General features: G+C 36.4%; 1 protein-coding gene across 3 annotated transcripts in view; it reads right to left on the bottom strand.

Moving 5' to 3' along the window:
- Nucleotides 1–27582, bottom strand: part of LOC106135498 (protein grainyhead) — a 102000-nt gene that overhangs the window by 20529 nt on the left and 53889 nt on the right. For 2 of the 3 annotated variants that reach the window (XM_013335817.2, XM_013335815.2), the window contains exons 3-7: nucleotides 24230–24439; nucleotides 13885–14047; nucleotides 13090–13506; nucleotides 9554–9711; nucleotides 2855–3017 (exon numbers count right to left, since the gene is read on the bottom strand). In XM_013335817.2, coding sequence (XP_013191271.1) covers nucleotides 2855–3017; nucleotides 9554–9711; nucleotides 13090–13506; nucleotides 13885–14047; nucleotides 24230–24439 — 1111 coding nt within the window. The remainder of the gene's footprint in view (nucleotides 1–2854; nucleotides 3018–9553; nucleotides 9712–13089; nucleotides 13507–13884; nucleotides 14048–24229; nucleotides 24440–27582) is intronic. The other variant, XM_013335818.2, reaches the window with a different exon arrangement.

The raw sequence follows: 27582 nt of genomic DNA, 5'->3' as shown, positions 1-27582 counted from the left end.
CTAGGCTGTCCTGCCGGACTCCGGTCCACTTACTCCCTTAATAATAACTTCAAACGTATGTCGCATTGTAACTACGAGTATCTTCGATTATACCGATCTAAAACCATTGAAACACGCTTGAATATGCAACGATGCAAGAAAAAGGAAAACACAACACTATTGAATATCGGACGCATTTCATAAATTCGCTTATATACGCATTGGTTGTACGATTTAACAACAAGTAGATCAAAACAGGTACGTAATGAAAAAAAAATTAAAAGCAATGCAATATTAATCACTTACTAAGGTCAATTATCTGACCGAGATTAACTAGATTACCAAATCTGGATTTTCCCGTTTTTCTAGAAAATCTAGTGTATTGTAAAAAAGTAACATAGTTTAATTGTATGGACTAAGTTACGAGTTATGATTTTCCAGGGAAGTTGTCAGGAAACAATAGTGCAAGGGGATTTCCGATTTCCACGCGCCTCGTCTCACGTGGGTATCGATGTGGCTCTTTTGTTTTAAGCTAATATTCCCATGAGATAGCAATCAATATTTGTCACGCTATGAAGTCATTATGATGGTAATAGAATCACAGTTTTTATAACATGAAGATGACACTCAATAACGTGTATTACTATTTATTTAGGGTGATTGTGTTTATGTTATAGACTTTCCAAGTAATAAAACTATATTTTTATGTAAAAGCCGCTCCTTTTAAAATCCGTGAAGATAGTAAAGTTGAGATACAGCTCAAAACACTAGAAGCTTGGTGAAACTGATACCACATAATGCGGTTACTACCCTCTACTGCTCTTGCCATTTGTTGTGGTTTCATAATCTTTTTGCTTTCGTATAAGTATGATATAATTATAAACTTGATATTTCTTCAATCTCAGAAAAGATACCATTTTAAGTTATAAATATTTGTAGTATTGAAAAAAGGTTCTCTTTCCTCCTGGCGTTATACCTGGCAACATCCTCATATTGGGAATCCTTACTCGGAACCTATAAGGTATATAAGGCTAACCTATGACTATTATCGTGATTTGGGTAAATCAGGTTGTAACATGAAATGATTCCCGTCTGACCTCCGCAACATTTGAAGCCAAAACTAACCAATTGAATCATAGCTAAACCTCAAAAAAGTAATATTTAAACAAATTCAAATACGTGGCTTTGACGCATGGTGCCTAGGTCGTAAGTGACGATAGAGTGGCGACGTGGGCGCGCGTGGGCTACTCAATAAAATTATACGCGATACATTCCGCTCATAAATATCGAACAAACATCGATTATATTTCCGCACAGAAGCCATCATTTGTACATTTAATACTTACAATGTCTTGTAGTAATTAATTGAGATGTCGGCAGCTAGCCAGTCACCGAACTATGTACGTAGTACTTACCTTCATAGTACACGTTTCACGATCGAAGACGATGCTTCAAGTTACATACAACCGATGTTTTATTTTTAACCGATTTCAAAAAGTCCAGTGCACTGCTATCTAGATTATTTACGTAAACGAAGGAACCTTACCTACTAGCTTAACGTGTGACATGAAAATACTGTTCATTAACTGTACTTGTTTTCTGCTATGAGATAACATGTCTATCGTGAAAGATTATCTATACACATACATACATATAGTCACGTCTATATCCCTTACGGGGTAGACAGAGCCAATAGTCCCGAAAAGACTGAATGGCCACGTTCAGCTGCTCGGCTCACGATGGAATTGAGATCCAAATAGTGACAGGTTGCTAGCCCGTCGCCTAAAAAAAAGGATCGCAATTTTATAAGCCTATCCCTTAGTCGCCTTTTACGACATCCATGGGAAAGAGATGGAGTGGTCCTATTCTTTTTTGTGTTGGTGCCGGGAACCACACGGCACTTGCATTATCTACCAATACATATTCTTTTATTACTCAAATAACTATTATCAAATCCTTTCAAAGTAAACACTTTAACTAATAGTATGCTTGTTCCTTCGTAGAATTATGAGATTGGGAGACTCAGTCTGCAGTGTAACCTTTTTCCGTATGACAATTAATTATCCCGAGTAATTTATATGTGGTTATTTCGTATTATAATCTTTATACGCGGCTCGTCTGTACGGTTATTTAATTTAATGTCTGCCCATTTCCAAGAAATTTAATGTATGATGGTACAACCTTCCCTAAATGATTGAGTATAACTTTCTAAGGTCTAAGAGGCAAACATCCGGCCGTTTGCTAACCGTTATGCAGCCAACAAACTCATTGATTTCAATAATAAGCTTACTAACGCAGTTTGAGTATATACATAGATGTTACTGTGTGTGTCTGTTTATTAGAACATAAAACAGATCGTTATCCCTTATTGGCCGTTTGTATTTTGCCATGTATATTCAAATTCGCAGATTACTTTGCTAAGCCAAAGGATAAGATTTTACGTCAGTCATACCACTAGTAATTAAATCGTACGTTTATTTATAGAAAGTAATCGAAGAATTTTATAGAAACTTGTCCGACAATTTGACTGACAGTGGTGATAATAATATCATTGTAGATTAGGTATGGATTTGTACGTGGATGGATGTAAATCAATCAAACCTTTGATTTTTGAAGCTAAAACAATATTGACGCTATATTTACTACATATTTAATCTTATGTTTGCTAACAACTAAATAAAACCTTAACACGATTAATTATATTTCTAGTACATACCTATCTTTTATAAAGAGCTAAGTATATTACTTAAGGAGAACAATTCGTTTGATTTGAATATTAAATCCGAGCAATAAAATGAGTGAATCTTTTTTGAAAATCAACTTCTATTAGTTGTTAATTTTCTCCTTTGTTACATGTTAAAATAATATAACTTACCTTGACTGCTTGATTTTTGAGCGGTTTATCCGGATCATGTGTATAGTCGAGCGTGATGCCATAGAATTGTCCCTTGTTGATATAGGTGATGCGGTCGTCCTCGCGTCGCTGCGAGCTGCTGCTGGCCGTCTCCAAGTGGTACTTGAAACCGTACGGGGAAAACCTGGCGAACATTATCAAACTAAAACATCGCTCATAATCGGAGTCGCCCGCCGCCGAAACGACCGCGGCATGACATGTACGACACCTTCATGTGTGTCCGAGATGAAGATAACCCCTACAACTCGCGTATCGCGCCGTAGCCCAGTAGGCGAGTCGTCTTAATGCTTTTTTGAGAATAAAACGCAAAACGAGATCTGGTTTACAACATTTAGAAAAACTGCGATTTCTTCTCTGAGATACATATCTACGGATACATGTTCTTGACAATAAAGTTTCCATGAAGTAAAGCAATAAAAGTGTGCAAAAAGTGGAAATCTTAATTGCACAGCCAGTAAAGCTTGTCAGCGGCGTGGTTACATAAAGGCGTGGAGATCCAGTTTGTAGTGCGCAATGAAAAACTGTGTTTTCTCGCGATTTCCTGAGCTCGCGACTGAGCGGAAGGAAAACCCCGCTAATTTAGCGGTCATCGCGTGCCACGAGTCGTTAGCGGCGCCGCTCGCACGCAGCTCTCCGCCGTCACGACACGCCGTACGCCGCTCGCGACGCCCATGACAAACAAAGGGAAATTGACACTAGCGAACGGTGATGTTATTATTGGCTTTTTAATGCCCGCATTAACTTACGTAACATGATAAAAGGCAATAAATTATTATGAAATATTTAATACTCTAATAAATCCTCCGACCTTATTTAGACAGTAATGCCGGTTGTGCCGGTAGATATAGATTTGCGCTTACACCATTACTAAAAGCTTATTGAAAACAATTTGGAAAACAGCTTCGTCGATGTTGCGATTTAAACCGAGCTCGTTCCGATAAAGGCCGTGTAATGCAAACGCAGGCCGACAGTGACGGATCGGTCGAAGCGGCGCTCGCCTATCTGATGTTCCTAAGTGATTCCAGGCACAATTTACATTTGCGACGTTGCTCTCTATTGTCATTTCAACTATCCTTTGTTAGCTCACACTTGACGTTTTGTCCTTATCGAAAGCTTGTTACGGTTTCGAAACACGCGACTCTTGTACAATTCGTGCGAACGGCTGCAGTTTACCACAATATGCTGACATTTACCTTTTTTTAAATAAATAACACATTGTTTTCCAATGAACTTCATTACAAATTTCAGCGACGCATCGACCGAAAAAAGGCACTTCCTGCGTGAGGACGAAAGAGCTTTCATGAATAAATCAATCTGCGAGGCGAGGAAATTGATGAGTGTGCAAAAAGTCTCGGAACGCCGCGACAACAAAGTGTTCGCAGTAAAAACGCATAGCGATAAGAGAGTACGGGTTGCGAAAGGCTGCGCTGCGGCAGGCGGCCGGCGTCCAGCGGAGACGCGCTCAGACGCCAAATTAGATGCGCATACATCGAGCTTTGTTTGACATCACCACAAATAAACCTACCAAAACACTAAATACAATATCTACGTGTTATAAATACGTTGCTTTATAAAGTTAAATGTCATTTTAAAAAATTAAAATGATGAAGTTATTATTTTGTTACACCAAGTTAATTGCGTTTTCGTCTGACAATTTTATTTATGAAGAAAAAATGTGTGATTATTCACACTCATTACGAGTTAAATTTTGCTCTTTAACTAAACCCGTTCCGCCGGATACATCCAGGGCAGCTGTTTAGTTCATGAGTTAATTCATAATTGACTATTGAAAATCAGCTTCATTTTTTAAGTTTTTTTCATTTTAATATTGGTATCAGTACTTGGCCATGCAACTCATGTCAGTTGCGTACGTGTCTTCTGTTTTAATTAAACTACATTTTGTATGTTACGAAGAATTCGGAGTCAGAAATAATTGCTGTAATTTTTATTATAAGTGTGTTTAAAAGCAGTTGAGAAGCTTTTTTATACCAAATGTATAAAAACAGGTAGATATAGATATATTGATACAAACTGGAGCGCATTTCTCTGATCATCCAATGATTAAATTTGAACGACCATTGTTCACATGTCACGATTTCCTATTGTTACTTCTTTAAATATCCAAAATAATTAATTGATTAAAAAAATGAGAATATATAAAAATTATTATTTACTTCCTTGTACCATATATAAGATCCATTTATTTATTTTTTTAATTTACTGAGTAGTTTATGAAATCAAACATTATAATACCAGTTCCCTACTGATAGGTAGTGTAGTTACTGATAGTTGTAGATGAGAAATGCAGACGGTAGCGTGAGGCGGTAATAGGGACGCTTTGCAAGGAATGGACCTAATAGTCGCCTCTTGATAGTAATCAAGAGGCGGCTATTATGGTGCGGCCATTTCTGGTGCCTGCCTTGAACACTTAGAGGCATAGTTTATCTTCAGCCGTACTTGCAATATTTTAATTATTTAGTGATTCTTTACTAAATACTATTTGGAACAATTATTGCCGGTTGACTGGAAGAGATCCCTTCATGGGATAAGTCCGCCAATGCAAGTGATTTGTTTCTTTTATAACTATGTACCTACTATTTTCTTGTTACTGTGTAATATCAATAGATATTACAAACAATTCTATGCAATAAAGATATTACAAACAAACAAACATTACTTGATGGTTGACTGTATGAATGACTTTTTTTATTGAAATTACAATATCAACAATAAACTTGTTATTCAAATCTATAGTACTCGTAATATTATAAAGCTGGAGATTTTGTTTGTTTGTTTGAACGCGCTAATCTCAGGAACTACTGGTTCGAATTGAAAAATTATTTGAATAGACCATTTATCGAGGAAGGCTTTAGGCTATATAACATCACGCTGCAACTATTAGGAGCGAAGAAATAATGAAAAATGTGAAAAAACGGGGAAAATTAGGTATGTGCATTACGCATTACAATTTTTTTACATAAATTTTAGAACTCTTCCAAGCCACATAAGTCTACTCTGATTAAGCTAACTTTTAATTTCCTAACATTTATTGGTTAACTTTAAAGGTGCACCATCTCAAAGTAACGAGGGAGATTTATCCTAATAAATCATGCTTAAACGTTACAAGAATCACGATGAAAGATATAGTTGAGAAGAAAAGCATGTGCGATAATGATTTCCCCGTGGTATCAGTTAATCGTAAAGAGTATATTCGTTTAGCTTAAGGCGGGCAGATGTTAGGATTGCGTGAGGACCGCAATTCTGCCATCGTAATGCGCATAATGCTTACTACTTTAAAAGGAAAAATAATATTTTCGTCAATATGCTTGGGTAAAGCTATAAAACATATTATAACATGAACATATGTATATCTATGTACTTTTTAATTACACATGAAAGAGCAAATTGTCAGATCCTACGCTCACTAATAAAAGTGGTTTAAATAGCATATCTATGTAACAGAACCTAATATAAAAGATATAATTTAATTGAAACAAAGTTAATGATCCCTTACGAAACTTGTTTTACTCAAAAGGGAAATATTTTTTAAGAAACACATTTAAGATTCAATTTAGTGATATGGAAGAAAGCCTGTACCTAAGACTTTAAAGTGATAATCACGTACGTACACATTAGTTGATTAAGTTACAACCTTTTAAAGCTCATTCGTGAGTTTGGTATTCGATAAGCAAATAAAGTGGATATTGGAGCCATTGAGTGGTTTCGGTGGAGGGGTTAACTGGCCTTAAGTAATAGTCCAAATATGGAGAACGGGGATCCTCTATTTTGGGAGCGGGTAATCGGTAGCGTATCTGAATCGAAGGTACTTTAAGACGAAGGTAGAAGCGACTCGGCTATTTGGGCCAAATGCGAGCAAGTAATTATTGAGATAATAATGCTAATGTACTTATCTTGTCGACGAGTGTTTCCGCCGCGTCGTGTCAGTTCGCTCGAGACGATTAGTATAAAAGGCCTCCCTTTTCCTTACTACTACTAAAATTAAAACTTTCCAAAATTTTTATTACAGTTTATTATACTTACGATTAGTATCCGGTAATCATCAAAATGTGAGGCATGAAAATAAAATTAACGTATGAGACAAATACCAACAAAATCTTATAAATTTACTAATAACGTATTGATCGATGATTCGAAAAACACACAAGATTTACAACAAAATAGTCTTTTTTTTAATAATATATTAAATATTTTAAATTTTTACCATAAAACTGGAATACATTAAAAACAGACGACCATATTCAATGTTAATGTGATAATTATACGCATACAGCAATTACATATATGACAGATGTGAAGTAGATTTCAAACGAATTTTATAAGCGTTTCATGATAAATTTCTTGACTTATAAAATATACATTGTATTCAGTCAGCCATGGGGTTTACCTGTTGACAACTTGATTTGAAACTGATACTATGTAGACGTACCTACCTACTTTCATGTTACTATCATTATTGTGAGCATCCTTTTATTTATTCATAATATTTAGATTTGAGACACACTCTCCCTTTTACTTGGGGTTTTGTATCTTCTTTCAATTCATAAAGCGCAGCTCTAACATACACGGACAAACTCAAAAACTAAAATTTGTTTCATATTATAAAAGCAACGCTGGTGGTATCTATAATTCTGCTATGATTATGTATGTTAGTTTATATAAATGATCTTTATATAATATAAGTAAATACTACACTATAAATTAAAAAACAGTTTGCAGTGACTCACTAAGTTCGTGAAATGAAAGACCGTTCATTGAAAACAAATATTTTGAATATAACATTAACCTTTAAAAAGATAGTAAGTAGAATTACGTACATACATAGAGAGCACAAACATGTTTATCTACGGAATAAATTAGGAAACGTTCAATTGACGCCTTTTCTAGCGTATTCGGAGCTCACGAAGTATAGTTTAGCACCTTTTTAAATGCGTAAACACAACCGAATATACTTGTAGTCTTTGTTGGTTCATGGAGTGAGATGTATCTTTTTCAACTGAACAGTGGGTCAAGCAAATAAATAAGAGATACGAATTTTTCGTTTTACGTTTTCTATATATGGCAAAAAGATTAGAAATGATGTACTCGTATATAATAATTGAAATTTATGAGATTAAGAGTTTCCAAAAACTTTCCTAGTGGATGGCTACACCATTATAACTGTAGGTATACAGGTTTTACAAAAAAAATCTAAGTTCTTGGTGCGGTAATGGTATTCGTAATCGTTGTTCGTTATTTTTACAGATATTAAGAAACATTTTATTCCATCAATTCGTAATTAAAAGACAAAAATATTTGAGACGCGTTTATATCGTTTGTATGTGAAAAAAAAAGTTCTTAGAAAGGGCTACATTACAAGGTGCAAAGTTGTCGGTAAACACCAGGACGAACTGTTGTCGCTACACACTCACACTAACAAATTACTACATTACACAGAATAGAGTGATAAAATTACTCTACAAGTTTAGTTTACCAATTCACAACAACTTGGTGTTATTATTCCCGCTTAATTCACCTGTCCTATCAGTACGAAACTATGGAGAAAAATAATTTATTTTGTAAGTGATATTTTGGTGTTATGTTGAAAATTTTGGCCTTAAATGCGGAATCATATTTTAATATGCGTATAAAATACCGACACTTATAATTTCGAAAGAATAACATTTGTAACTAACGTATAAATATTTAAATAAATGTAATGCTGGACATTAATGTTTCTATACTTATTGCTACGGAGAATTATGCAAGGAAGATGATAAATATAATTTCTATTTAGAGAAATAAATAAAAAGACCACTGATAAATTCTCCTATTCTTTTTTCATTTATGTCCGTTTAAAATATTTTGATAGCTGTTATGATGAACCTTATAATAATACTACTAATATACTAATAGGATGAACCGAATATGCAAATCTAAATTAAATACCATATGCGGTCTTAAACGATTTTCCGGGTTTCGGCCAATGTTTAACATTCAAATCATATAAATATTAATGTGACGAATATAAAAGTGACGCTTACCACAAATCACATTAGAATAAAAACAAGAATATATTTCAGAAAAATTGTTTAATTTTATTTTGACGGAAATATACACGAACTCGCAAAAATTCTTTATTAAACTTATTTTCAAGTACCTATACTATAAGATCGAACTAAAACTGAATTGTGAAAAATTACCTACACTTTTTCCACAATTATGTTTGTCGCGATGACGACTTAAATACTGGATGAAACAGTTTCAAGTACATTTATAAAGTTATTTTGTCCGCGTATTTAAAATTCCAATAATCATTTTACTCCAATAAGCAGTTGATATAACGTTTTATATCTTGTACATAATTTTATTAAATTAAAAAAAATACGAGTACAATGAAAATCAGTACAAACACACATATCGATTATTATGATAGATAAGAAACTAACGCCAATTATCGCCAATAGAAGTGAGAAACGTGCAGTTTATCATGTGTGGAATGTTGCAAAATCGGTACGTCGGAATGTTACTGAATATGTTACGATGACTAAAGCAGCCTAACACCCTGCTATTGAATGCTGTGGATTCCGGTACATTTTAAAGTGATAAAAATGAAAATAAACTTTTCCATAAATAGGTAAAGGCCATTCCATAAATACTTACAGTTTGGCGATTTGTATTTTGTCAGCGTCATTTTGCCTTCCGAAGTCATGCCAGGGCCGCGTCCTTGGGGGCTGCGCGGGAGAGTGGTGCGCCGACGGGGTGCCTCGCCCGTCCTCCGCCACGCCGGGCTGCTGGCAGATCACCGTGTAGTCGAACGACTACAAGGAAAACAATTACTTTATCAATGCCCTTAACACACCACACATCATGAGAATGACGTAGGACCTATTGATAATGGAATATAAGTGGAAGTCACACATTTATTTTAAAGTTAATTCGTCCTGATTCTCTGAGCGTACAGCTCAGCTGCAACTTTCGGGTGAGCCACGACACTAAGTAACTAGAAATAAGTAATTATAAAGAGTAACTCATATCTGTACTCTGCGACTCTGGTAACAAGGAAACCTAACCCACCAAGGATCATGGTTATTACCTATTGTAAACCATATAATAATGAATGCATACTGAGATGTGAATTTTACTCTTTCGAGTCTAAAAAAACTACTTAGATGTTCCACTAAATAATTGTTTCCTTACGAAGCTATGACAATTGCGCGGTCGTTTCCTCCTTGAAATATTCTTATATTAAAAATATATACCTACATACTCCTAATATCAAGTATATTATATATATTAAAAATATTATCTCTACGTATATCTATAGTATTATTCTTCTTTCTTTGTAACAAATTTTAATCATTTAGTTATCAAAACATTAATACTGAATTACAAGAGTTTCAAAACTTAAATTGTCTATTTTTGTGATGATTTTTCCCAATAAAATTGTCAATGACTAAAAATGACGAAATCGTTTTCATGAAATTCAATTGCATTAATAATACTAGCCTGTGTCCGCACATTAGTGATAGTTTATGTAAAACAAAACTGCAATTAGTAAAGTCTGTAAAAACACGCATACCACTAGGATCATTAGCTATTAGAATTAGATTGAGTCATGAATGAGCAAAGTGATCAGTTAAACCTGATATACGACATTAGGTACTACACCATTTACTTATTTACAATTTAATGTAATCAAATATATAATGTGTAGGAAGATAACAAAAACTGTGAAAGAAATCGGTGAAAAATATTAAAATTTTATACTTAATTAGAAAATTGCAAAGCCGTGTTAAATTGATAAATAGATAATGAACGATCTGTAAAAGGATTTGTAGATATTTATGAGTTGAATAGGTATACGTCAGCCAACAGATTTATATCAGATAGGTAGTCCATACGTACATATAATAACATCTATACCCATTGCGGGATAGACAGAGCCCGCAGTTTTGAAAAGACTGATAGGCCACGTTCCGTTGTTTGGCTTAATGATAGAATTAAGACAACAATATCAAATATTCCATAGGTAGGTAGTACCAAAAGCATTATATTCAGACATAATTTTAAAACAGTTAATTGTTTTGTTAATGTTATGTGGGTACCTTCAAAATTTAATATGTTGCCTTATCGGTTTGGGTTGTGCGGTGGATATCATAGTAAATCAAGTTCCTCTTTATAATTGAAAATAAGAATGGAACTACATTTAAAAAATTGATACCTATATATTTCGTATTATTATTCAAAATGTTGTTCGTGGTTAATGAATACCATATAATTAGAGTATTAAGGAAGGTACCAAAGTAGAGGAAAACACTCGAAAAGATTTTTATGTCACAATCTACCATAAATTAAGTCTTAATTGGCAACTAATTTATGATAATGGCATCACATTAAAATATCGTTGAAATACGTCATCGTCACCGGATTGGCATTTATAATTGAAAAGCTTATTGCACAAATCTTAATTAAAACTATTATTACGCATATAAACTTATTCTAATTACATGTAATAGTTATGAGCATGTCATGATTTACCACAAAGCATTTGTTTTTAAGTGTGACATTTAGAATGCAGTGTATCAATCAATCTGAATATTTACTACATTGATAACAAAAGGTGGAGTTTACAAACGTTTAATATCTAGATCGGTGTGGTGGTCGTGACCGCCGCGCCTTGGTAGGGTTTGTCCTTCAGAACCACTTAGCTGCAACCCGATTAGAGTTATGCCAATTTGTTATTTTAATGTGTTAACTCATAAATAGTATGTCAAACGCTGGGTGTTCACAACGCTTGTTCGAAGGTCTTGCGTGGCGTCGACCCATTGTCTGAACATCAATGGTGCAGCAATTAACGGCACCTAGTTATTATGCCTATTCCACCTACAGTTATCGCTTATCCAATATAGCCATTAGCATTCTAATAAGATCAACTATTGAGAAATATTTGTTTCTAAGATAACTTATTGGAATCAAATCGGAATCCATTTTTGGATAAAATGCTAATTATTTTGGTTATCTATACAGGGAATTTGTTACTATTGTTGTTATGTCTAATTAAGCTAAGTTTTCATTTTCTAACCTAAGACTTAATCTTTTATTAAAGAAAATGTAAATAAAATATTTTAAAATGTATCATATTACATTTTTCCGTGATTTATAAGGAAGTGAATTTAAGAAATATGACAATCTCAAGGAAATATATATAAATCCTCAGAAGAGATAGTTTTCACTGTTGCCATTAATAGTAAAATAAAAGGTACTCGTATATCCTTTCAGAATGACGTCGTTATGAGAAATAAAGGAAATTTTCAAACAGTGAAATTAACGTGTGGTTCCCGGCACTAATGAAAAAAGAATAGGGCCACTCCATCTCTTTCCCATGGATGTCGTAAAAAGCGACTAAGGGATAGGCTTACAAACTTGGGATTCTTCTTTAGGCGATGGGCTAGCAACCTGTCACTATTTGAATCTCAATTCTATCATTAAGCCAAACTGTTGGTTTTGTCTACCCCGCAAGGGGGGACGTGACCGTATGTATGTATGTATGTATAAAATTAACGTCTTTTGAGCTAAATAAATATCTACCTACTTATCTCAATATGGTTTGTGATTCAGCCAAGATTTTTATTTTTAAATTTGGCCAATTGACATCTAGTGTTTTACACGAACGAAATAAATTGTTAATTATCTGAACGAACTGTTGAATTTTCATAAAAAGAAAACAAAACGGTTTAAGTAAAACTAACTGTTCAAAAGTCAACTTGATACGTTCGTAGCTTCGTAGCACCAAGCCTAAGTGCTTATAAACTGATATAGAAATAATAAATAATGATATTGAAATTGTTGTATGCTAAGTATATATGATTGCTGTACTAAATTCTTTGAAGTTTACTTTGTGCTACGAAAGTCTCAAGTAAATTTTCGCAATTTATAAGCGCGGGTGGGCTTTTGCTATCACGTTTTCCAGGCTTTTTTGGAAATCATATGAGTATTTATGATTCTATTGAAACTTAACATAAAATATGTAAGTAAGTATTTTTGTTGGTATAGTATTTGTATATAGCATAATATTTTTGTAGAATGATTAGAAGTTATAAAATATATTATAACTAATAATGTGTGTATATACCGATGTATGTGTTGTGTATGTGTGAAGCCCGCCCGCCCGCGCCCATGTCAAACGTGGCACCGACCTGCTGAACGGCGGTGTGATCTCTTGGAGTGACAGCATCTGCCCCGATGCCACTATCAGGAGAAGGCAGGTCCACTGTCAATCCCGCGGCTGCGATGACACTCTTGCTATGGTATCGAGGGGCCGCATATCGCTCTCCAAAGGCGGAAGTGGGAGCCGACTCCGCGTCCCCATATGGCGGTGCAGCTCTTTGCTGATAACCATCACCAACGTAGTACTCTCTGTAGTACGTTTCGGTGGTAAAATTGGCCGGTTGACGTGAATATTGGTCGCCATATGGAGTGGGACTGGGAGTGCCTGGCGGCGCGAACATCTGGGCGGCGTACATCGTAGCGTCCGGCAGCAAGGAGCCGGCCGAAGAGGCGCGCGATGGCACCGGGGACGGCGACGCCGCTTCGCCGGGATCGCCGACCGCCACCTGCGGACACACGCGTCGGTTACACGCGTTCTCCCACGACAACTGTCCGCTCCTTAACGTCGACGCGTACATGCCGCGTCCGACCACAGTTCACAGCTTCACGTACACTAATGTTATGCGACTGTCACACGTTCACAAAAATCGGGTAATAACAATCCAAGGTAAGGCAGAGGTCCTGAGGGATCGCCTGCGAGAAGGAAGTTCGGGCGGGCAGAACTGACCAGCCGGATAGGGGCACGGGCGGGCGCGGCTAGTGCATCGTGAGCGCACTGCACGGCGCATCGTACGCTAACCGCGATAAATAAAACATGAGTGACCGGTAAGGAAAGTGTGTGAGTGCGTGCGCGCGCGACGGCGGCGTGCGGACGTGTGACGCACCTTGTGTCGAGGCGGCTTGAGCGCGTGCGGCTCCGGCTCGTCGACCACCTTGCGGCTCAGGTCCTCGGGCTCGCGCTTCACGAGCCCGGCGTGGAGAAGCCCCGATAGCTCGCTCAGCTCCGCCCCGTGCGCGCCATTGGTCGCCTTCAGTGCGCTGCCAGCCCTGCGGAGGGGAGACAGGCGTGATTGGCGACATTGCGCGCGCGCATCTATTTCTACGCCCGATCTCGTTGCGCGCGCGCAAAATCATCACACCATCATTCTAATTTTACATATTGTCACACTCATATTTTGTTATTTTATGTGGCATGACACGATAACTAGGATATTAATAACACTACAAAATAAATAAGTTGCGTAGCGTTACAAAATAAAAATTACAAAACATTGTATAATATTTTTTTAATATTTTCAACTTTATATTTCATAGGAATAAAACCAGGATACCTACTAAACAACCTACAGGAATAAAACGTGACGTGGTTGATGAGAATTTAATTAATACTTAAAAATCGCAATTACGATTACTAAGTAGATACCTTTCACTTGTAGTTTCCATAATTACTATTATACTACTTAAAAGTAATTAAGTAGGTAAGTTTAAACACGGCAAACCAAAAATATAACTGTATACACAAATTATGAAATTCCGAATTACATGCACATCAAAGGACAAAATTGGCACACAATGTTTATTTCAATGCAACATAAGTACATTTGCGATTATCCAAGGTGATATGTAAATGTAATCACGTCGTTAGGGACACAAACACAAAAATAATTGCCGGCTGTCAGGTTACGATTATAAAACATTATTTATTTATTAACATCTAGGAATACATAGTTAATATCAAATAAATAGATAATACCTACGTAATTTAGTACGTAATGATACGTATAGTTTATTTATTATAATTTACTTTAAAAAAAATAAACGAAAAAAAGAAATGAAAACTAGATATCTTCTTCAGTATTTAGTAGAAATACTAAATAGTATTTAGTAGGAATACTAAAGATGATACCTAGTTTTTTAATAGTGTAAAATAACAAATGCAAGTTGGGCTCGTAAGAGGAAAGTTTTGAGTGTGACTTATATTGCGTCTAAAGAATTATGTAATACTCAATAAGATATCTTAATCAACATAAGAAAATATTTCAGTTGTTATAAGATGAAAATTTTTAGTAAGAAATTTCTGACAATACTTTCATAGTACTTACTCAATAGAATAATACTTATACAATTCTTTCATAGTACCTACTTACTCAGTAGAATAATACTTATAGTAAGAGTGCGCCAGTAGATCCGCCCACAAACATATAAAAAGCACTTAATTTTGGCACCCGGTAATCCTGCCTTTGTGCACCTTTAGACCACATGACTAATCTACATGGGACAATTCAAACTTCTAGACCCAGCTATTTAGTCTGAGGATTTATTTGTCAGTCAGTCAAATGGCAGACTATCTTTTTTACATAGAGTAGGTACCTGGTTTACCGAGCTGTGCTCGGTGGACGTCAGTAAAACTCATAAAAAGTAGTAAAACAAAAAAAAAACTACAAAACTTTACACTCCTCCGACATGAAACTGATCGCTCAGATTTTTTTTACTTTGAGTAAGTACATACTCAGTAATTATTCACGTCAGTGACTAATTTGTCAATGGTCTCAAATGACGTAGACGATGGGCTAGTAACCTTTCACTATTTGAATGTCAATTCTATCATGAAGATAACAGCTGTACCTACGTAGCATTGCAGTCTTTTTGAAACTATTAGTTCTGTCTACCCCGCAAGGGATATAGACGTGACCATATGTATGTATGTACTCTACTTTAATTTCGACACCACCGCTACGGCCTTGATGGTAAAGTGGTTGGCGCGTGAGACTGTGAAGTTGGCGGTCCAAGTTCGAGCCCCAGCATAGACTATTTTTTTTTATTAAATTTTTTTTTTGTTATTTGAGTATTTTATTTAAAAAAATTAAAATAAAAATACTACATAGGTATAATAAAATGGTAAAAATATTTTGGGTAGAGATGATTTTTCACATTTTTTGTCTGTCTGTATTTTACTATGATCAAGATTCAACTCGAAATTTACGCGGACGAAGTCGCGGGCAACAGCTAGTCCTATATAAATGTATAGAATTACAAATTTTACAGTTAATGTATCATTGTTCCTGTATAATTACCGAAATAACCATAAAGGAAGAACACTAATAATCAAATCCAATATATAATTGATGAATTTATTGATATAATAAAAAGCTTTGAGTGCCGGTAACTTTTACGACGAGTGTGGCCCGAAAAATTACTCGTCCTAGCGAGGCAAGCAAATAAGGCACGCACGTCGACCAATTGTTGTGAAACCAAAAGATATAAAACAACTCGAAATGTCCCATAACAATGAATAACAAATTTGAATTTCGAATTTTGAATGTGAAAAACCGTTATTGATATTATACCTACATAGAATTAAAAGTTATCAAAAACAAAAAAATTGTACCCTACAAATAGTTGTGAGATCCATGTAATACCAAGTAAGTTTAATTTATTACATAATGGACTTTCTGTTTTAAGCTATAACGTAAGTTATTATAAAACTAGCTGTTGCCCGCGACTTCGTCCGCGTAAATTATCCATCGCCTAAAAAAGAATCCCAAGTTTGTAAGCCTATCCCATAGTCGCCTTTTACGACATCCATGGGAAAGAGAAAGAGTGGTCCTATTCTTTTTTGTATTGGTGCCGGGAACCACACTGTACTAAAGTAGACTAACAAACCAAAAATCTTTTTACGTGAGAATTACGCATGTTATGTGCGGAAAAACCAAAATATTATCAAACTGATTTTCTCTTATATTTATATACCTAAGTAGGAATTATGCTGTCTTACAATGATAAATGACTTAAAATTTTAAATTTCGTCACTTATTTGCCTTGAGTTCATTCAAATGTCGATAACTTTTTTTTTAGTGAACCGATTTTGATGAAACTGACTTTAAATGTTCTTCTGAGTTAAAACAAAGCAATTAGTGAAAGTTTCAAGTAAATCGGTTCAGTACTTTCGAAGATAATCGTGATCATACATACAGACAGACAGACAGACAAGTAATTAAAAAAAAATTTTTGCTTTCCATTATTCATTTAAAGTGTCCCTCTACCCATTTCAGTCAAAAATACTAAATGTACAGACAAAATATTTTTACTGTTTTATTAGGTATATATGTATAGATTAAAAAGTTTTAAATAAATAGATGATGCATGAGGAAAAGGAATTTGAGAAAATCTCTGATATTTATCTATTTAAATAGGTATTTATTGTAAATAAAATATCTTTGAGTCAGTTTCCATAGTCTCGAACTTAATCTATGTGATTTGTCACACATACCTACATGTATAGTCACGTCTAAATCCCTTGCGGGGTAGACAGAACTAATAGTTTCAAAAAGACTGCAATGCTACGTAGGTACAGCTGTTATCTTCATGATAGAATTGACATTCAAATAGCGAAAGGTTACTAGCCCATCGTCTACGTCATTTGAGACCATTGACAAATTAGTCACTGACGTGAATAATTACTGAGTATGTACTTACTCAAAGTAAAAAAAATCTGAGCGATCAGTTTTCATGTCGGAGGAGTGTAAAGTTTTGTAGTTTTTTTTTTTTGTTTTACTACTTTTTATGGGTTTTACTGACGTCCACCGAGCACAGCTCGGTAAACCAGGTACCTACTCTATGTAAAAAAAGATAGTCTGCCATTTGATTGACTGACAAATAAATCCTCAGACTAAATAGCTGGGTCTAGAAGTTTGAATTGTCCCATGTAGATTCCTCATGTGGTCTAAAGGTGCACAAAGGCAGGATTACCGGGTGCCAAAATTAAGCGCTTTTTATATGTTTGTGGGCGGATCTACTGGCTTGAAAAGACTAAATGGCCACGTTCGGCTATTTGGCTTAATGATAGAATTGAGATTCAAATAGTGATAGGTTGCTAGACCATTGCCTAAAAATGATTCCCAAGTTTGTAAGCCTAACCTAACCCTTAGTCGCTTTTACGATTGGTTCTATTCTTTTTTGTATTGGTGCCGGGAACCACATGGTACTAAAGTAGACTAACAAACAAACTCATGCCTTGAGTTCATTCAAATGTCGATAACTTTTTTTTAGTGAACCGATTTTGATGAAACAAACGTTAAACGTTTTTCTGAGTTAAAACAAAGCAATTGATGAAAGTTTTAAGTAAATCGGTGCAGTACTTTCGGAGATAATCGTGATCATACATACAGACAGACAGACAGAAAGACAAGAAATTAAAAAAAATATTTTTGCTTTCTATTTTTAATTCTTAGTGTCTCTCTATCCATTTTAGTCAAAAATACTAAATGTACAGACAAAATATTTTTACTGTTTTATTATATGTATAGATAGATTACAAAATTATGTAAGCAGTTGGCGTACCTAGAAAATTAGACAGAACTTACATAACTTTTAATTTTTTCCCTAATTTAGACACTAAACACTAATTAAATTCCAAATGTCCTTAAACTTTGCATGATCGGTCTGTCAGTGAATATCAAAATTAAGAAAGTTAAACGAGTTACAAATCTTAAAACTTATGGTTCAAATTGTATGAAATTTTAAATAAGTATACAATGCCTAACATGTAATGGTAACAGAAAATTATGGTTTCTTCTTTTATATCCACAACGAAGTTATACGGGGGTATCTATATTGTAGACCGTCGTAGAGCATTTGTAGCACTGTCGTAGCAGCAGCGCATTGTAGACATAAAAAACGTTTTTGGTTCATGGCAAATAGATAAGTTGTAATATATTGACGCAATCAATTTTAACAATCGTGAAATAAATAACAACAGTTATATAAATCAATTTAACAGCGCAATAAGTAGCTAATTTATACGTGAAATTCCAAGTAATAAATTGTGAATAACAGATATAGACTACGAGTATATAGAAATATTCCACAGTAAGCAGAATTACATTTTATATCGAGTTTGTCGACTCGAGTCGCCAAACGGTAAATATCATAGTTTGCATAGGCAATTAGGTAGGTAGGTACATTAAAGTCATTTGATTTGTTTGCATGTGAATGCAGCCACCTCCGCAAGTGGCGCGGGCGCGGCTTTCGTCGGCCGGTGTCAGTGCGCGCCGATTTATGATAATTGAAGGCATGTTTCATTGGCGCTCAGATGTTTATTTTAGATAAGCGAGTCGCACTATTTCATGAGTCCGAATTGGTCCGGCAGAAGGGACGCGCGACCTCCCGCGAGCCGGCCCTCCGTTCCCTGTGTCCGATTGCAATTCTCGCACTGCTCATACTTTGTTATTTATGCATGCGATTTGTTAGAGGAACACGACAAGTGTGAAATTGCTCATCCGATAAGGACCATTTTTATGCTTAATTAAGGAAATAAATCAATTTTTAAAATAATATTGAAGTTAGATAATAAAAAATATTATCTACCCCTTGTGTTATAAATGTATGTGGATGTTATATAATTGACATTGAGACTTTATAATTACACTGGTATCTACATTCAAAAAACTTTATAGCCCTTCAGTTAGCATAGAAGTTCGGCGTCTTACATGCAAATTGAATTTGTGTTAATCCGTGCGCTATGTGCCGCCGGCGAAGTGATGCAGATATCGTTATTCATGTGAGCTCAACAATGAATTGTTTGCTTGTCGGTCATTGTTGGCGCCGGCTCTACCCGGCACAGAACGCTGCCAGCTGAGCGCTGCTGTGACAGCTACTTGCCTGAGGCACTGAATAAAAAGAGTATGAACCATGATAGTTAAAATGCTAGAATTCCTGCTGATGGTCTTCCGAATATGTTAAATAATAAAGATTTAATACGTAAACAAATATCATTTATAATCACATTCCCTGTTGTCAACTTCTTATAAAGAGACATTCTCGTTGGTTTGTATCAAGAATACCTAATCATGCCTCTCAGGACATGGACAAGATAAAGACATATCTGTTGTCCGAATCCTGATGAACCTGATGGATAAATTAATATGCTTCAATTTATACACGTGTAAATATTTTCCAAGTTTTTATTTATCTGTAAAATCAATCATTACTCGTACAGCAAGAATGTCTAGAAAAAAATTACAAATTATTCTCGAAACCTAAAATATTACCTACACATCCCAAAAATGTTGACCTTAGGGTCTGATCATGTATAGACACTATAGGATTGCATATTGATCTTTGATAACTTAAGCATTATTAAGTAAAGAATCCAAATATTTATATGCCATTTTGTTTCCATTCAGTTGTGTTGCATGTTTAAAATAATATAAAAGTACCATCAAACAAATCACAACGTGAACCAGTTGTTATTTTTCTTGTGGAATTAGTTTATGTAGATGATCTTGATCACAAGTCGTAGTTCCCAAACTCCTAATCTGATATCGGTGTCAAGTTGCGAGTACATTACCATAACAGTTGCAGGTAATAAAAGTTAAAAATGAACATCCATACAGGCGGAATGTTTCATTTTACATGCAAATATACAGTTTCTTATCAAAGCTGGATCGCTGCTTCGCTCTGATGCAATTGCCATTATAATTATTTGCAATGTTTACTTAACACCCTTTCACACATGACGAGATATCGACAATATGATGCTTAGGGTTGCAACCCCACCAACTAAAACATTCATAGAAACTACACTTATGAATCACAAAGAAGATTATTGAAAGAAGCAGCGCTACATGGATCCCCTCTGCAAGATCAAAACCATTTTCAAATACAAATTATAAAATTTCGAAAGATTTTGATTTTCTTAATATTGAATATAAAAAAATTTTATGTCACATTTCGAAACTGACATCTCTGTTTATCGTGTTTATGTAAATGCAACATTATCTAAAGCATTTTGAGTGACGTCTGAACGGATCATGTTGAGGTTAATTAACCTCAATATAAATAATCAGAGCGTTCGTTATTAACCACACTCGGCACCTATCGCTTTCTTAGAAATAAACTCTTTTTATAAAAACTATGGTTTCTTGTACGAATAAATGATAGATATAATACTTTATGGGTGCAATAAAATCAAAACATTTATACAAGGGTGTGCAGGACCACAGTTCTGGCACAGTATTTTTAATAGTGCTTACTGAATATACTAAACTTAGGAATTACTGGTAAAAAATAAATGGTACGGAACCATGAGGAATAAGAATACGATGCATTGCAAGCGGCAACCGTTATCTGAATCGAAATCAGGTGACGACGGTTCATCCAGCGTTTGACGAACAGATAAAATCTATTGGCGATAAAATGAGATGAAGGAGGCGCTTGCGACGGATGCGAGCAACGCAATTCCATTCTATTTGAATATATCATTCGGCTAAATGTAGGTTTATTGCTACTTTTCTCACGGAACTAATACATTATCAAAAAGTTTAATTGAAATCGATTTCACCATTTGTCTTAGCTGTTAAAATGTTTGATTACGCATACCACAAGTAAGCTATAAATATACCGTTAGTTTTCCTAAAATCGAAAAAAACTTATCTTGTTTTAGCTACTAGGAGAGAAGAAAAGATACCCAGTATTCAGTATACTAATAAGTAATAATAATGGTCAACAGACTACTACGAGTAGTAATAATTCGCATATGGCTGGATGTTCGTTAATTGAATTTCTTTAACGGGACTGCTTTGGTTATTTCAATAAAACACGTTCACATGATAAAGAATGGTCAAAAATGAATGGTCAAGCCCCAATTTCATATTTTGCTTCGCAATGACCGCGGCTGTCAGGGACATAACGAAGTTACTATCTTTTTATGCATTATCTTCGTAAGAGGGTTCGGTGTTTCCAAGGGAGCACAAGGGTATTAACTGCGATGAATCTAACAAAGCAGACATATCTTCAGGAAGAAACCGGTTCTAGTCTTAAATGGGTCACACGGTTCCAACGTCGTGTTTTTTTAAAACCTTAGTAGCTCAACGCGCGTTCCACATTTTTATGTAGGTATAAATTTAATCTGATAACACTTCAAAGTTTAACTTTAGTTTAATTGAAAATATCAATAAATTTTAACTTTAGTTGCAATCCATAATTAAAGACGTATTTATGAAAACACAAAGTACAGACATCTTAGAGGTGTCATAAATAAATACAAATATCTACCTTTACTAGAAATTGCATTTAAGCTCTCGCACAACAATTATGAACCTATGTAATTTCTATCATTATATCGTAAAGTGAGCTAGGCACAGAAGTGCGGAGAAACTGATTTCCCGTTAGTATGGCGAGTGCGAACAGTGACAGGGTCAAGAGGGCGAGGCCCTCCCCGAGGCATCCCGCGGCGCATTTCTATGCTAATCTCGGCGTTAGCGTTCGACAGCCTCCGACAACTATTAATGGTTATGGCCGCCGATCCTACTTAATATCTACCCGTGATATCCGCAGTCCTGATAGAGAAGGCGAGCTGCGCCCGCGCAATACGCAATGCATTTTCGAAACACGATCACGCCTACGATGACGGATCTAGAGGGGATCTATACAGAACTAGTTCATTTCTACATCTATCGAGCATTCAATTCAAATATTACGAGCGATTTAGACAACAAACATAGTGCCGTACCTGACGATGCACTGGCGCTGAATGATTAGCATACAAACACAATCGGAGACATAGAACGCTCTGATGGGTGCGGGCGAGCTCGAGCATTCGTTATAATTTTGAATGTATGAATGAGCAATAGCAGTGCTCGTCGTCGCCCTGGCCACGCGCGTGGGACGCGTGCCGACAATGAGCCGAGACAAGTCCTGGGCGTCCTTGTCAATGTGAGCCGCTTCCAACCACATCCGTCTATTGTCATTATTTGTATTTATGCACTCCCGTAAGAGATGACGAAGATGACATGCTGAAATTGCCGGGCCGCGACGTCGCATTCCTACGCTTCGCATTGACGCAACATCAGCGTGCGTCCCGCAACCGCAGCCCTCACAGCGACGTCGACGTGTGCGGTACCGGCACTACGTAGGAGGACTTTATTTACCACTTCTCACATTATCTTTGTGAAAGGACTGACTGCGTTATGTAGTACACCCTACGCTTCCACTATTTTAGATAACAATACTTTTGACCGAAAAGCATATCCATAAAATTAGCATTTTCATGGATTTAAACACGTTTCTATTATAAAAGTGTTTATGGAATAAAATAAAACTTTTACAAGAGTATAAACGGTTTGTATGGGGTCAAGTTAACATTATACACAGTGAATGAAGCCCGACGTTTGCTCATTTCTGGGCCGCCATTCAAAGGATGCTGTTAACAACCTTTGTCAAAGACCGAGCATAATTTGATCGGGGTCGCGTTTCTATGGGATTGCACTATGACATTACCTGATGCAATTTATGCACTGTGAATTTGAGAAACTCAACGTTCCAAACGTACGTTTTACAATATGTATAATGTTATAAGAGTAACATCTCTTGTTCACTTATACGAGTTAAGTTAGTACTTATAAATATCACATTTTGTTTTTTTTTTTAATTTAGTTTACGTATTTTAACATTTTATGTGCAACTTTATTTTTTCGTCAATAAAATATTTATAAAACTATTGCTGTATTAATTAAAAGTTTTAAATGCTGCCTTTATATATAGTGAGGAATGAATACATATAGTTTAATTAATTTTGACATAAATTAATAAATAAAATCGCGAAATAGCGCAAATATGTAAATCTCCATATGAAAAATATGAGCAGGTACAAGGGATCGCTGGCAGTTTCTTAATCCCTCTATACGTATTCAAATGAGCACCTATGATTTATTGAGTGGAACATTAACATTTTTATTATTTGTTATTCTTACACCTTTGGTTGGGGCCGGAAGCCACGCGGCGTCTTGTCTCAGTGTACTCGTCCGTGAGACAGAACCAACACAAGGCAGTAACCGAACGCGAACAAAAACTGCGCTACAAAGAAATCGCATAAGTATTATCATAGTTTACATATAAATTTTACGCAAATTCATTCCGTATTCACCGTGCCTCGAAATTCACCGATTATGATGATAATTGCGTCGATACACGAACGTTCGATTTGATCTACGGCCGTGAGAATCGACGATTGATTTTCCGTCATAGTTTTCTCGATACGCTCATTGTTATTTTTAGATAAGATTAGCATATACACTTATAACATTTTTGTCAGCGTTATTATTTCAGGTTTAAGAATTCAACAATTGAATATCATTAAGACAATACCTATAACTCAAAGACTTTTGGTAATTCAAAGTCAAATTCGACTTGCATTTGTTATTTTTAAGTGTGACAAAAGCTTGGACTTACGGCCAAACATCAATTAGTTTTGCGTTTTCCTTATGCAGACTGAGGTGAGTGTCCTGTGCCAGTGGAGGAAGTTTGTAATACTCCAGGGCCTGGGGTTGATCATCCGCCACTCCCAGCACTGCAGAGGTGGCTGCGCTCAGGGGGTGCTCGGCCCCACTTGAGTAGTAAGCACGCCATTCCCCGCCAACTTCCATGGCTTCTTTACGTCTCCTGAGAACAAAGAATTAAATGAAAATGTCATAGGTTTTCTATTACCAAATATAGGATACTACAAGATAATTAAAAAACGTGACGTGACTTTGGCTGAGTGGCGGTTTTTTTGAGACAACGATGTTCAGAAGATAGTGAAAAAGGAAGAACCACTTCTACATAAATTATATAACAATTTAGCAAGCACGTAAAATACCCTCATCCAATCCCCATCCATGTTTTTTCAAATGTCTAAAAATCATCGCCGGTTATGTCATTACTATTTAATAGGTCAGGAAACGGTCGTTGTATTATAAAAGTCCTATCATGGTCAAGGTAACTGCTTACCGTAAGACGAGCTAAATATTTTCATTTTTTATACTATAGAATCAATTGAGTAAACATAACGTAAAATACTGGTATCCCAAGCCTGTAGTTTTACGAGTCAGGCGGCTACTACAACTTACGAACCAGTTATTAGGCGTGACCATTTTGGTACGGATACTGACCTTTGATGGTACCCAACGGTCGTTTGCGCATAATGCGACGCCTCGGTTGCTAATTGTTGCGCACACAGAATGAGTCAGCAAGACAGGTGGCCAGTAGAGAGTAAAACCAGTGACCGAGGCAGTCAGCGCGGGGGCGACTGCGACCAGCATGCGGCTATCGAGGTGTGATTCGGGTAGTTTGATACGAGTTTAGCGGTGAGCTCATACGTCACGCGGTCGGGTCGCCTGGTGCGGCGTAACCTGATGTAGAACAGGTCTGTACCAGTCACAGAACCGGAAGGATACGAAGCAAATCCCTGCTCCCTCACTAACCAGTTTAGGTCGTCTGACGTCACGCCCAGCGGTATCCGACGATGCAGACAAATAAATAAAAAATGTTGGAAGCACGCGTTGGACGGGTTTGACCGGATCGTAGTTCTACCTGATTCCTGTTCCTGGTTGTTGTTGATATCACGGGAAGTCATTATTATTAAATAAACAAAAATCTAAACAATAACCAATATAGCCAGTGAATCGTAATTGGAAGGAGGCTGAGTCGGCGCAAACCAACCAAAGATCCAATGTATTTTCATGAAAGAAATATAAGTTTTAAGAAATTTAAAGAAATAGAAGAACACACGAAGTAATTCAGCCCACCACCAAACATAATTATCAAGTAACAGCTATGTAAAGCGCGATAAGGAATCTCCAACAAGTCTGAATAGAGTACTCGAATCGAAGCAGAGAACTGGAAAAGCCAGCTTCTGACATTCAACCAGGCGAAGCATGAGTCATTTGACGAGTTAACTGGTAGCCTGTGATACAGGGGGCCGCGGGCGGCGCTGCACCTCGTGAATGAGATTCCGGTAGGTGCGCACGTAAAAATCGTGCAACGAATCTAACAGGTTTGCTGGGGTCCTTGCGAGGCCATCGGGACTGGTCTAACCTGCCCTGCGCAGCCGAACCTCGAATTTCCGAGTGTTTCCTATCACGTTTGCCTCGAACCGATACACGTAAATACATACAAGCTTATGTTTACATTCCATGCCCATAGAGCGCATGAAATATAAACAACCAAACTTTACGCAACCGATTTGTAAAAGTGCGTACAATCAGAAGTATAAATGATTAATTTATCAATCTTGTCTTCGCTGTCAATTGTTCAAGCCATCTAAGTATATTTCGCAACTTTGCTTACTCGTCGTTTGTTTGGTGTTGTCTATTGAATAGTGCCATTAGAAAGTATTGCACACAGCTGTCACGACAGCGTGACGTATGCTAGAGCGGAACGGATGGCTCCGTGCAAGGGTTGAAGGAGTCTCGGTTACACAAACAAAGAATTCGACACGGCCATTCATTGCACGACCGTTTCGCAGGCAACTTCTTACCTTCGATGCATAGTACAATGAATTGACGACATGTATGAGAGTGAACCAAACACTCGTGTAATTAAATTCGTCAATAGTTTTGTCTTTTTCCACAACTTATCTAATTCTAAATGCTGAGGATAAATAATACAATATAGTTTATATTAAATTCTTAAATTGTTTACAGTTGTAAAGTGTTAAAAAGTTAAGGAACCATTTCGAGGCTAACTAAATCTGGGCAATTTGTCGTACCGTGTACTTATTCACAACACAATAGTTTTGTTAAAGCAATCATTTTCATTCTTATCCATATATATGGGTAGCTTTGTTCAAAGTTACCCATGTAATTTTTTTACAAAAGTTAATACACTACATAACAATTACTTATGCGTATAATAGATGATAACAATATCTCAGCGTTATTAAAATTAGAGCCAAAATTCAACTCATAAGCCTAAGAAGACTTTAGAGATATGCTGAATTAAAAAAAGATAGTTAACATTTTGAAACTTTTGTAACCAATTAGACAATACGTTTGTACTTATTATTATATACTCCTAAATAGAAACTATTTAAGTACCTACGATTAATACACACCGGACACCGTTGTCACTTAAATCTAACATTAACAGCTACTCGGACGATAAATTTAAAAATTAACTAGTGGACTCATTAACCGCTTCACAGATGAAGTATTAAGCCAGGTCGATTGATAGTTAGGTCAATTTATCTGGTCTGCAGTGGCCGGTGGAAAGATCAGTCGGCAGCTGCGACGTGTTTCGAAAGACGACGTCCACGTCCGGTGACGCGTCCAGCTATCGATCATTCGGTTCGTTAATACATTACACGCCAGCGTCGCTCGCCGCTTATCTGCGGCTCGGGCATGTGGAAAAATTCGGTGTAGGTGTCGTAACGGAGCGGCACGCATGTCGGCAGGGTTGCGTGCGCCCGCCTGCCGAGGCTTATCCTCTGCGGTCGTCGCCGCCATCGTAGCCTCATTATTAATATCATAATTAAAATCCATCACTGCAACTAATAAACGTATGATATTTCCGTTTAGCACTTCAGTCGCGCATATCGGCGAGAGATATTATCTAGCCGAGCATATAAGGGAAACTTTCCCGTGAGTGTTTAACCCGTCTCATATGCAATAACCTCACGTAGCCACATATCCATAAATGTTAGCCGGACCGCAGTATGTATTGAATCAGGCGTTAACAGCGGAACAGGCCAGGCAGCTTCACCTCGCTCACCCGGCAGGTGTGGACGCCGGGGAAAGTGCAGGGTGTGGCTCAATTCTACGCATGTT

The sequence above is a fragment of the Amyelois transitella genome, chromosome 3, assembly GCF_032362555.1.
Source record: "Amyelois transitella isolate CPQ chromosome 3, ilAmyTran1.1, whole genome shotgun sequence".
Lineage (NCBI taxonomy): Eukaryota > Metazoa > Arthropoda > Insecta > Lepidoptera > Pyralidae > Amyelois > Amyelois transitella.
This window is presented reverse-complemented; position numbering and strand designations above follow the sequence as displayed.